The sequence below is a fragment of the Catharus ustulatus genome, chromosome 1 (assembly GCF_009819885.2).
Source record: "Catharus ustulatus isolate bCatUst1 chromosome 1, bCatUst1.pri.v2, whole genome shotgun sequence".
Taxonomy (NCBI): Eukaryota; Metazoa; Chordata; class Aves; order Passeriformes; family Turdidae; genus Catharus; species Catharus ustulatus.
In genome coordinates, this window is record NC_046221.1 from 164,361,866 (window position 1) to 164,374,269 (window position 12,404).

Below are 12,404 nucleotides of genomic sequence, written 5' to 3' on the forward strand. Positions count from 1 at the left end.
GGGGGGTCCCAAAAAAATGGGAGATACCAAAAATGGGGGGATCCCAAAAAATGGGGAGATCCCAAAATTGGGGGGATCCCAAAAAATGGGAGATACCAAAAATGGGGGAAATCCCAAAAAAGGGGGGACCCCAAAAAAGGGAAATCCTTAAAAAAAGTGGGGGGGGTCCCAAAAAAAGAGGGGGGTACCAAAACTGAGGGGATTCCCAAAAAAGGATCCCAAAAAAGGGGATGGTCCCAAAATGGGGTGGGTCCCAAAAAATGTGGGGGTGTCCCCAAAAAAGAATCCTAAAAGGGGAAGTTCCCTGGAAAAAAGGGGGGGAATCCCAAAAAAGGGGGGTCTCCAAAAATGGGGAAATCCCAAAAAAGGAGGGGGGGTCCCCCAAAAAAGGATCCTAAAAAAAGGGGGTCCCTAAAAAGGGAATCTCTAAAAAAGAGAAGGGTCCTAAAATTGGGAGGTTCCCCAAAAAGGGAAATCCCAAAAAAAGGGAGGGATCCCAAAATTGGGGGTTCCCCATAAAGGGATCTTAAAAAAAGGGGGAGGGTCCTTAAAAAAAGGGGGTTCCAAAATTGGGAAAAAAAATTGGGGGGGTCCCTCAAAAAAGGGGGGGGAATCCTAAAAAAGGGGAGGGGGTGTCCCTAAAAAAGGGGACCCCAAAAAAAGGGGGGTCCCCAAAATTGGGGTGGTCCCCAAAAAAGGGGGGATCCCAAAAAATGGGGGGATCCTTAAAAAAGGGGGGTCCCAAAAAAGGGAGAGATCCCAAAATTGGGGGGATCCCATAAATGGGGGGGGGGGGTCCCAAAAAAGGGGGGGGGTCCCTAAAAATAGGGAGATACCAAAAAAAAGGGAGGGATCCCTAAAAAGGGAGATACCAAAAAATGGGGGGATCCCAAAAAATGGGGGAGATCCCAAACCAGGGAGAAAATCCCAAATCCAGGGGGGTCCCCAAATCCACAGGGGGTCCCCAAATCCTCGGGGGGGTCCCCAAAATTTTGTTTTTCCCCCCCCAGGGACCGGGTGTCGCTGTGCGGGCTCTGGAGAGCGATCGTGCTGCGGGACCACGGAGCCATGAGGGAGAGAGCGCAGGAACTGGGGGTGCAGGGTGAGGGAACCCCAAAATCAACCCCAAAAATGGGACCCCAAAAATGGGATTGGGACCCCAAAATCCCCTGAGGGAGAGGGCGCAGGAACTGGGGGTGCAGGGTGAGGGAACCCCAAAATCAACCCCAAAATGGGACCCCAAAATGGGAATGGGACAGGGCACAGGAACTGGGGGTGCAGGGTGAGGGGACCCCAAAAATGAACCTAAAATGGGAATGGGACCCCAAAAATGAACCCCAAAAACTGGGGGGCACACCCCAAAAATGGGGAGGGGGAACCCCAAAAATGAACCCCAAAAATGGGAATGGGACCCCAAAAATCAACCCTAAAATCAACCCCAAATGGGACCCCGAAAATGGGAATGGGACCCCAAAAATGGGACCCTAAAAATGAACCTAAAATGGACCCCAAAAATGAAACCCAAAATGAGACCCCAAAATGGAAATGGGACCCCCAGACCCCCTGAGGGACAGGGCAGAGGAACTGGGGGTGCAGGGTGAGAGGGAACCCCAAAAATGGGAATGGGATCCCAAAAATGAACACAAAAAATGAACCCAGAAATGGGAATGGGACCCCAGAAATGAACCCCAAAAATGGAGAAGAGACCCCAAAATGAACCCCAAAATGAGACCCCAAAAATGAACCCCAAGATGGGAACAGGACCCCAAAAATGGGACCCCAAAATGGGGAGGGAACCCCAAAAATGAGGGTGGGGGTCAGGGCAGCAGAACTCAGGGTGCAGGGTGAGGGGGGACCCCAAAAATGAACGCCAGAAACTGGAGGAGGGAACCCCAAAAATGGGAATGGGATCCCAAAAATCAACCCTAAAAATGAACCCCAAATGGGACCCCAAAAATGGGGAGGGGGGGCCCCAAAAATCAACCCCAAATGAGACCCCAAAAATGGGAATGGGACCCCAAAAATGAACCCCAAAAATGGGGAGGGGGGACCCCAAAAATCAACCCCAAATGGGACCCCAGAATGGGAATGGGACCCCAAAATCCTGGGGGGACTCCCCAAAAATGGGAATGGAACCCTAAATGTGAACCCCAAAAATCAACCCTAAAAATGAACCCCAAAATCCCCTGAGGGACAGGGCACAGGAACTGGGGGTGCAGGGTGAGGGAACCCCAAAATCAACCCCAAAATGGGAATGGGAACCCTAAAAATAGACCCCAAAAACTGGGGGGGACACCCCAAAAATGGGAGTGGGACCCTAAATATGGACCCCAAAAATGAACCCCAAAAATGGGAATGGGACCCCAAAACCCCCTGAGGGAGAGAGCTCAGGAACTGGGGGTGCAGGGTGAGGGAACCCCAAAATCAACCCCAAATGGGACCCCAAAAATGAACCCCAAAAATGGGGATGAGACCCAAAAATGGGACCTCAAAAATGAACCTAAAATGGACCCCAAAAATGGGAGAGGGAACCTCAAAAATCGACCCCAAAAACTGGGGGGGACACCCCAAAAATGGGAATAGGACAGGGTACAGGAACTGGGGGTGCAGGGTGAGAGGGGGACCCCAAAAATCAACCCCAAAATGGGGAGGAGGGACCCCAAAAATGGGAATGGGACCCCAAAAATCAACCCCTAAAAATGGGACCCCAAAATGGGAATGGGAACCCCAAAAATAGACCCCAAAAACTGGGGGGGACACCCCAAAAATGAACCCCAAAATGAACCCCAAAATCTCCTGAGGGACAGGGCACAGGAACTGGGGGTGCAGGGTGAGGGGACCCCAAAATCAACCCCAAAATGAACCCCAAAACCCCCTGAGGGACAGAGCACAGGAACTGGGGGTGTGGGGTGAGAGGGGACCCCAAAAATGAACCTGAAATGGACCCCAAAAATGGGACTGGGACCCCAAAAATGGGAGAGGGAACCCCAAAAATGGGAAAGGGGACCTCAAAAATGGGACCCCAAAATGGGGAGGGAACCCCAAAATGGGACCCCAAAAATGGGGAATGGGACCCCAAAAATGAACCCTAAAAATCAACCCCAAATGGGACCCCAAAAATGGGACCCCAAAAATGAACCTAAAATGGGACCCCAAAATGAAACCCAAAATGAGACCCCAAAATGGGAATGGGACCCCAAAAATGAATCCCAAAAATGGAAAGGGGACCCCAAAAATCAACCCCAAAAATGGGACCCCAAAATGGGAATGGGAACCCCAAAAATAGACCCCAAAAACTGGGGGGGACACCCCAAAAATGGGAGTGGGACCCTAAATATGGACCCCAAAAATGGGAATGGGACCCCAAAAATGGGGAATGGGACCCCAAAAATGAACCCTAAAAATCAACCCCAAATGGGACCCCAAAAAATGGGAGCCCAAAAATGAACCTAAAATGGTGCCCAAAAATGAAACCCAAAATGAGACCCCAAAAATGGGAATGGGACCCCAAAACCCTCTGAGGGACAGGGCACAGGAACTGGGGGTGCAGGGTGAGGGAACCCCAAAAACCAACCCTAAAATGAACCCCAAAACCCCCTGAGGGAGAGGGCTCAGGAACTGGGGGTGCAGGGTGAGAGGGGACCCCAAAATCAACCCCAAAATGGGACCCCAAAAATGAACCTAAAAATGAACCCCAAAAATGGGAATGGGACCCCAAAAATCAACCCTAAAATCAACCCCAAATGGGACCCCGAAAATGGGAATGGGACCCCAAAAATGGGACCCTAAAAATGAACCTAAAATGGACCCCAAAAATGAAACCCAAAATGGGACCCCAAAAATGGGAATGGGACCCCAAAACCCCCTGAGGGACAGGGCACAGGAACTGGGGGTGCAGGGTGAGGGAACCCCAAAATCAACCCTAAAAATGAACCCCAAAATGGGAATGGGACAGGGCACAGGAACTGGGGGTGCAGGGTGAGGGGGAACCCCAAAAATGAACCTAAATGGGACCCCAAAATGGGAATGGGATGGGGCACAGGAACTGGGGGTGCAGGGTGAGGGGGGACCCCAAAAATGAACCTAAAAATGGGAATGGGAACCCCAAAAATGAACCCCAAAAACTGGGGGGGATACCCCCAAAAATGGGAGTGGGACCCTAAATATGGACCCCAAAAATGAACCCCAAAAAAGGGGAAAGGGGACCTCAAAAATGGGGAATGGGACCCCAAAAATGAACCCTAAAAATCAACCCCAAATGGGACCTCAAAAAATGGGAGCCCAAAAATGAACCTAAAATGGTGCCCAAAAATGAAACCCAAAATGAGACCCCAAAATGGGAATGGGACCCCAAAACCCTCTGAGGGACAGGGCACAGGAACTGGGGGTGCAGAGTGAGGGGGGACCCCAAAATCAACCCTAAAAATGAACCCCAAAAATGGGAATGGGACCACGGAGCCATGAGGGAGAGGGCGCAGGAACTGGGGGTGCAGGGTGAGGGACCCCAAAAATGAACCTAAAAATGGGACCCCAAAAATGGGAATGGGACAGGGCACAGGAACTGGGGGTGCAGGGTGAGGGGGGACCCCAAAAATGAACCCCAAACATGGGGAGGAGGGACCCCAAAAATGGGAATGGGGTCGCAAAAATGAACACAAAAAATGAACCCAAAAATAGGAATGGGACCCCAAAAATGAACCCCAAAAATGGAGAAGGGACCCCAAAATGAACCCCAAAATGGGGAGGGGGGACCCCAAAAATCAACCCCAAATGAGACCCCAGAATGGGAATGGGACCCCAAAATCCTGGGGGGACTCCCCAAAAATGGGAATGGAACCCTAAATGTGAACCCCAAAAATCAACCCTAAAAATGAATCCCAAAATCCCCTGAGGGACAGGGCACAGGAACTGGGGGTGCAGGGTGAGGGAACCCCAAAATCAACCCCAAAATGGGAATGGGAACCCCAAAAATAGACCCCAAAAACTGGGGGGGATACCCCCAAAAATGGGAGTGGGACCCTAAATATGGACCCCAAAAATGAACCCCAAATGGGACCCCAAAAATGAACCCCAAAAACTGGGGGGACACCCCAAAAATGGGAATGGGACCCAAAAATGGGACCCCAAAAATGAACCTAAAATGGTCCCCAAAAATGAAACCCAAAATGAGACCCCAGAATGGGAAGGGGACCCCAAAACCCCCTGAGGGACAGGGCAGAGGAACTGGGGGTGCAGGGTGAGGGAACCCCAAAATCAACCCCAAACGTGGGGAGGAGGGACCCCAAAAATGGGAATGGGGTCCCAAAAATGAACCCAAGAAATGAACCCAAAAATGGGAATGGGACCCCAGAAATGAACCCCAAAAATGGAGAAGAGACCCCAAAATGAACCCCAAAATGAGACCCCAAAAATGAACCCCAAGATGGGAACAGGACCCCAAAAATGGGACCCCAAAATAGGGAGGGAACCCCAAAAATGAGGGTGGGGGTTAGGGCAGCAGAACTTGGGGTGCAGGGTGAGGGGGGACCCCAAGAACAAACCCCAAAAATGGGAATGGGACCCCAAAAACCAACCCTAAAAATGGGAGCCCAAAATGGGAATGGGAATCCCAAAAATAGACCCCAAAAACTGGGGGGGACACCCCAAAAATGAACCCCAAAAGTGAACCCCAAAACCCCCTGAGGGACAGGGCACAGGAACTGGGGGTGCAGGGTGAGGGGACCCCAAAAATGAACCCAAAATGGGAATGGGACCCCAAAATGGGAAAGGGAACCCCAAAGATGGGAAAGGGGACCTCAAAAATGGGACCCCAAAATGGGGAGGGAGCCCCAAAATGGGACCCCAAAAATGGGAATGGGACCCCAAAAATGAACCCTAAAAATCAACCCCAAATGGGACCCCAAAATGGGACCCCAAAAATGAACCTAAAATGGTCCCCAAAAATGAAACCCAAAATGAGACCCCAAAATGGGAATGGGACCCCAAAACCCCCTGAGGGACAGGGTACAGGAACTGGGGGTGCAGGGTGAGGGGGGACCCCAAAATCAACCCCAAACATGGGGAGGAGGGACCCCAAAAATGGGAGTGGGACCCTAAATATGAACCCCAAAAATGGGACCCCAAAATGGGAATGGGACCCCAAAAATGGGGAGGGGCAACCCCAAAAATCAACACCAAATGGGACCCCAAAAATGGGAAGGGGACCCCAAAACCCCCTGAGGGACAGGGCACAGGAACTGGGGGTGCAGGGTGAGAGGGGACCCCAAAAATGAACCCAAAACATGAACCCCAAAATGGGAATGGGACCCCAAAAATGGGAATGGGGACCTCAAAAATGGGACCCCAAAATGGGGAGGGAACCCCAAAAATCAACCCCAAATGGGACCCCAAAAATGGGAATGGGACCCCAAAAATGGGACCCCAAAAATCAACCCCAAAAATGGAAAGGGGACCCCAAAAATCAACCCCAAAAATGGGACCCCAAAATGGGAATGGGAACCCCAAAAATAGACCCCAAAAACTGGGGGGGACACCCCAAAAATGAACCCCAAAAATGAACCCCAAAACCCCCTGAGGGAGAGAGCTCAGGAACTGGGGGTGCAGGGTGAGGGGGGACCCCAAAATCAACCTAAAATGGGACCGCAAAAATGGACCCCAAAAATGGGGATGAGACGCAAAAATGGGACCCCAAAAATGAACCTAAAATGGACCCCAAAAATGGGAGAGGGAACCCCAAAAATCGACCCCAAAAACTGGGGGGAACACCCCAAAGGGGAACCCCAAAAATGGAACCCCAAAAATGGAACCCTAAAAATGGGACCCCAAAATGGGAATGGGAACCCCAAAAATAGACCCCAAAAACTGGGGGGACACCCCAAAAATGGGAATGGGACCCAAAAATGGGACCCCAAAAATGAACCTAAAATGGACCCCAAAAATGAAACCCAAAATGGGACCCCAAAATGGGAATGGGAACCCCAAAAATAGACCCCAAAAACTGGGGGGGACACCCCAAAAATGGGGATGAGACCCAAAAATGGGACCCCAAAAATGAACCTAAAATGGACCCCAAAAATGAAACCCAAAATGAGACCCCAGAATGGGAATGGGACCCCAAAATCCTTGGGGGACTCCCCAAAAATGGGAATGGAACCCTAAATGTGAACCCCAAAAATCAACCCTAAAAATGAATCCCAAAATCCCCTGAGGGAGAGAGCTCAGGAACTGGGGGTGCAGGGTGAGGGGGGACCCCAAAAATGAACCCCAAACATGGGGAGGAGGGACCCCAAAAATGGGAATGAGACCCAAAAATGGGACCCCAAAAATGAACCTAAAATGGACCCCAAAAATGAAACCCAAAATGGAACCCCAAAATGGGAATGGGACCCCAAAAATCAACCCCAAAAATGGGACCCCAAAATGGGAATGGGAATCCCAAAAATAGACCCCAAAAACTGGGGGGGACACCCCAAAAATGAACCCCAAAATGAACCCCCAAACCCCCTGAGGGACAGGGCGCAGGAACTGGGGGTGCAGGGTGAGGGGGGACCCCAAAATCAACCCCAAATGGGACCCCAAAAATGAACCCCAAAAATGGGGATGAGACCCAAAAATGAGACCCCAAAAATGAACCTAAAATGGACCCCAAAAATGGGAGAGGGAACCTCAAAAATCGACCCCAAAAACTGGAGGGGACACCCCAAAAATGGGAATGGGACCCAAAAATGGGACTCCAAAAATGAACTTAAAATGGACCCCAAAAATGAAACCCAAAATGAGACCCCAAAATGGGAATGGGACCCCAAAAATGATCCCAAAAAATGGAAAGGGGACCCCAAAAATCGACCCCAAAAATGGGACCCCAAAATGGGAATGGGATCCCAAAAATGAACCCCAAAAATGGGGGGAGGGGACCCCAAAATCCTGGGGGTTACCTGTGCCCACCTGTGCTCACCTTTCCCCCCAGATTACTTCCTGTTCTCGGAGATGCTGATGCATCTGGGGTTACCTGGGGTCACCTGTGCTCACCTGGGGGTCACCTGGGGGTCACTCAGGGTTACCTGTGCTCACCTGAGCTCACCTGTCTTTACCTGTCCCCCCAGACTATTTCCTGTTCTCGGAGATGCTGATGCAGCGCCCCCTGAGCCGCCGCTCTCCCCTGCTGGGCGCTCACCTGGCCGGGGCCGGGCGGGGCCGGGCTCACCTGCAGGGCTCACCTGAGGGACACCTGAGCGGGGAGGAGCGCGGCTACATGCAGAGCATGGCGGCCACGCGCTTCCCGCGCATCCTGCAGGTGCTGCGCGCGCTGCCCCGCCCCATGCTGCTCGTGTTCCGCAACATCAACACGGTGCGCAGCGTGCACGGCGCCCTGGGCGCACCTGCCGATCGCTACGGCATCATGGCGCGCAGGTGAGTGCGGACAGGTGGGCACAGGTGTGTACAGGTGTACCCAGGTGGGCTCTGGGTCACCCTGGGCTGTATTTGGGGCGGTTGGGGGTGTCCAGGTGAGTTTTAAAGAATGGGGTGGGGTGGTTGGGACACCCAGGTGTGACCAGGTGTGACCAGGTGTGTGCAGGTGTGTGCCCAGGTGAGCTCAGGTGAGCTCTGGGTCTCCCTGGGCACCTTTTGTGGGAGTTTGTGGTGCTCAGGTGTGTTTTAAAGAAAGGGGGGAGAGGCATTGGGACACCCAGGTGTGCCCAGGTGTGTGCAGGTGTGTGCCAGGTGAGCTCTGGGTCAGCCTGGGCTGTATTTGTGGGGTTTGGTGGTGTCCAGGTCACCTTTAAATGATTGTAGGGGGGTGTTGGGTGCTCAGGTGAGCTCCAGGTGAGCTCCAGGTGTGTGCAGGTGTGCCCAGGTGAGCTCAGGTGATCTCAGGTGAGCCCTGGGTCTCCCTGTGCAGCATTTGGGGGTGTTGGGGGTGCCCAGGTGAGTTTTAATGGATGGGGGGAGAGGGATTGGGATGCCTAGGTGAGGACCAGGTGAGCCCAGGTGTGACCCAGGTGTGCCCAGGTGAGCTCAGGTGAGCCCTGGGTCACCCTGGGCTGTATTTGGGGCGGTTGGGGGTGTCCAGGTGTGTCTTAAAGAATGGAGGAGGGGATGTTGGGACAGCCAGGTGTGACCAGGTGTGTGCAGGTGTGTGCCCAGGTGAGCTCAGGTGAGCCCTGGGTCACCCTGGGCACCTTTTATGGGAGTTTGTTATGCTCAGGTGTGTTTTAAAGAATGAAGGAGGGGTTTTGGGACATCCAGGTGTGACCCAGGTGTGAGTAAATGTGATCCAGGTGTGCCCAGGTGAGCTCAGGTGAGCCCTGGGTCTCTCTGGGCACCATTTGTGGGGGTTGGGGGTGTCCAGCTCACCTTTAAATGATTGTGGGGGGGGTGTTGGGCACTCAGGTGAGCTCCAGGTGAGCTCCAGGTGAGTTCCACGTGTGATGCAGGTGTGCCCAGGTGAGTTCAGGTGAGCCCTGGCTCTCTCTGTGCACCATTTGTGGGGGTTTGTGGTGTCCAGGTGAGTTTTAAAGAATGGGGTGGGGTGGTTGGGACACCCAGGTGTGACCAGGTGTGTGCAGGTGTGTGCCCAGGTGAGCTCAGGTGAGCCCTGGGTCTCTCTGGGCACCATTTGTGGGGTTTGGTGGTGTCCAGGTCACCTTTAAATGATTGTGGGGGGTGTTGGGCACTCAGGTGTGCCCAGGTGTGCCCAGGTGAGCTCAGGTTCACTCAGGTGTGCCCTCCCCTCCCCCACAGCGCCGTGCGCAGCTGGAGCCGCCTCCGGGGGGGGCCCGGGGGGTCCCTGCGGCAGCGGCTGCACCTGGGCTGGGAGAGCCTCAAGTTCGAGCTGGCACTCAGGTGAGGGGGCAGGGGAGGGGGGAGGGGCTCAGGTGGGGGTGTGACCCCTCCCCAGGTGTGTCTGTGACCCCCCAGGTGAGCTCACCTGTCCCCAGGTGTGTCTGTGACCCCTCCCCAGGTGTGTCTGTGACCCCTCCCCAGGTGTGTCTGTGACCCCCCCAGGTGAGCTCACCTGTCCCCAGGTGTGTGTGTGACCCCTCCCCAGGTGTGTCCCCCCCCCCAGGTGAGCTCACCTGTCCCCAGGTGTGTCTGTGACCCCCCCAGGTGTGTCTGTGACCCCCCAGGTGAGCTCACCTGTCCCCAGGTGTGTCTGTGACCCCTCCCCAGGTGTGTCCCCTCCCCCCAGGTGAGCTCACCTGTCCCCCAGGTTCGAGTGGCTCCGGTTCCGTTTGGCCGCGGTGGCGCTGAGGCTGCTGAGCCGCTGGGGGGCGCTGCCCCTCGGGGAGCACCTGCAGCACCTGCTGAGGGCCTGAGGGGGGCAGGGCCCCAAACACACCTGGGCACACCTGGGACACACCTGAGAGACGGCTGGGACACACCTGAGACACACCTGGACACACCTGAGAGATGGCTGGGAACCCCCAAAACACACCTGAGAAACGACTGGGAACACCTGGACACACCTGAGAACCCCCAAATCACACCTGGACACACCTGAGACACATCTGAGAGACGGCTGGGAATACTTGGGAACCCCCAAAACACACCTGGACACACCTGAGAGACGGCTGGGAACACCTGGACACACCTGAGAACAGCTGGGAACACCTGAGATACACCTGGGAACCCCCAAACACACCTGGACACACCTGAGACACACCTGAGAGACAGCTGGGAACCCCCAAATCACACCTGGACACACCTGGACACACCTGGGAACCCCCAAATCACACCTGGACACACCTGGACACACCTGGGAACCCCTAAACACACCTGAGAGACACCTGAGAGACAGTTGGGAGCACCCAGGAACCCCCAAAATACACCTGAGAACAGTTGGGAACACCTGAGACTCACCTGGACACACCTGAGACACACCTGGGAACACCTGGATACACCTGAGGAACAGCTGGAAATGCCCAAAATACCCCAAACCTTCAGAAATTCCCCAAAAAACATTAAAAAATCCCTCAAATCCCCCCCAAAATCCCCCCGAAACCCAGCTGAAACCCCCCCAAAAAACCAAAAATCCCACAAAAAATCCACCCCAAAGTCCCTTAAAAACCACCAAGAATCCCACAAAAATCCCCCCCAAAAATCCCACAGAAAAAACCTTGAAAACCCCCCAAAATATCCCAAAACCACCAAAAATCCCACAAAAAATCCATCTCAAATTCCCTTAAAAACCACCAAGAATCCCACAAAAATCTCCCTCAAAAATCCCACAGAAAAACACCTTGAAAATCCCCCAAAAATCCCCCAAAACCACCAAAAATCCCTCCAAAAATTCCCACCAAAAACCCCCCAAAATATCCCAAAACCCACCAAAAATCCCACAAAAAAATCCCACAAAAACCCAGCTGAACCCCCCAAAAAAATCAAAAATCCCACCGAAAATCCACCTCAACTATCCCAAAAATCCCACAATAAAAACCCTGAAAACCGCCAAAAATCCCCCCAGAATCATCAAAAATCCCACAAATAATCCACCTCAAATCCTTTTAAAAAATCCCAAAAAATCCCACAAATAATCCCCTGAATCCCCCCAAAAAATCCCCCCAAAAATCCCACCAAAATGCACCTGAAACCCTTTAAAAAAACCCCAAATGTCCCCAAAATCCCATAAAATATCCACCTCAAATCCCCCCAAAAAATCCCCAAAAAATCCCAAAAAAGTCCCAAAAAAATCCCCAAAAAATCCCCAAAAAATCCCAGAATCACCAAAAATCCCACGATCCCTCTCCCTAAAATTCACTGTGAATCCCAAACCACTGTGACCCCAAATCCCCCAAATAAAACCCTAAAAAAATGAAACTTTGAGTTGGTTTTTATTACAAACTGAGTTTTGGGGTTTTGGGGTTTTTTGGGATTTGGGGTTTTTGGGATTTTTGGGATTTTTGGGGTTTGGGGATTTGGGAATTTTTGGGTTTTGAGGTTTTTGGGAATTTTGGGTTTTGGGATTTTGGGATTTAAAGTTTTTGGGATTTTGGGGTTTTGGGATTTTGGGATTTTTTTGATTTTTGGGATTTTGGGATTTTTGGGTTTGGGGATTTTGGGGTTTGGGGATTTTGGGGTTTTTGGGCTTTTGGGGATTTGGGGATTTTTGGGATTTTGGAATTTTGGGAGGAAATTTGGGTGAACCCCAAAATCCCCCAAATAAACCCCAAAACTGTGAATTTTTATTTTATTACAAACGGGAATTTGGGGGTTGGGATTTTTGGGATTTTGGGATTTCTGGGATTTTGGGGGATTTGGGATTTTGGGAGGAAATTTGGGTGAACCCCAAAAACCCCAAATAAACCCCAAAAACAAAACTGTGAGTTTTTCTTTTATTATAAACAAGGATTTGGAATTTTGGGATTTTTGGGATTTTGGGGTCTTTGGGTTTTTTGGGATTTTGA

The 12,404-nt window shown here is 52.2% G+C and overlaps 1 protein-coding gene across 1 annotated transcript in view; it reads left to right on the top strand.

Annotated features, from left to right (window-relative positions):
* ADCK5 (aarF domain containing kinase 5) overlaps positions 1-10,393 on the top strand; it is a 31,366-nt gene extending 20,973 nt beyond the window's left edge. Inside the window, exons 12-15 of the mRNA XM_033072452.1 lie at positions 1,011-1,102; positions 8,103-8,409; positions 9,742-9,843; positions 10,211-10,393. Coding sequence (XP_032928343.1) covers positions 1,011-1,102; positions 8,103-8,409; positions 9,742-9,843; positions 10,211-10,316 — 607 coding nt within the window. The 3' untranslated portion in view covers positions 10,317-10,393. The remainder of the gene's footprint in view (positions 1-1,010; positions 1,103-8,102; positions 8,410-9,741; positions 9,844-10,210) is intronic.
* The last annotated feature ends 2,011 nt before the right edge of the window (positions 10,394-12,404 follow it).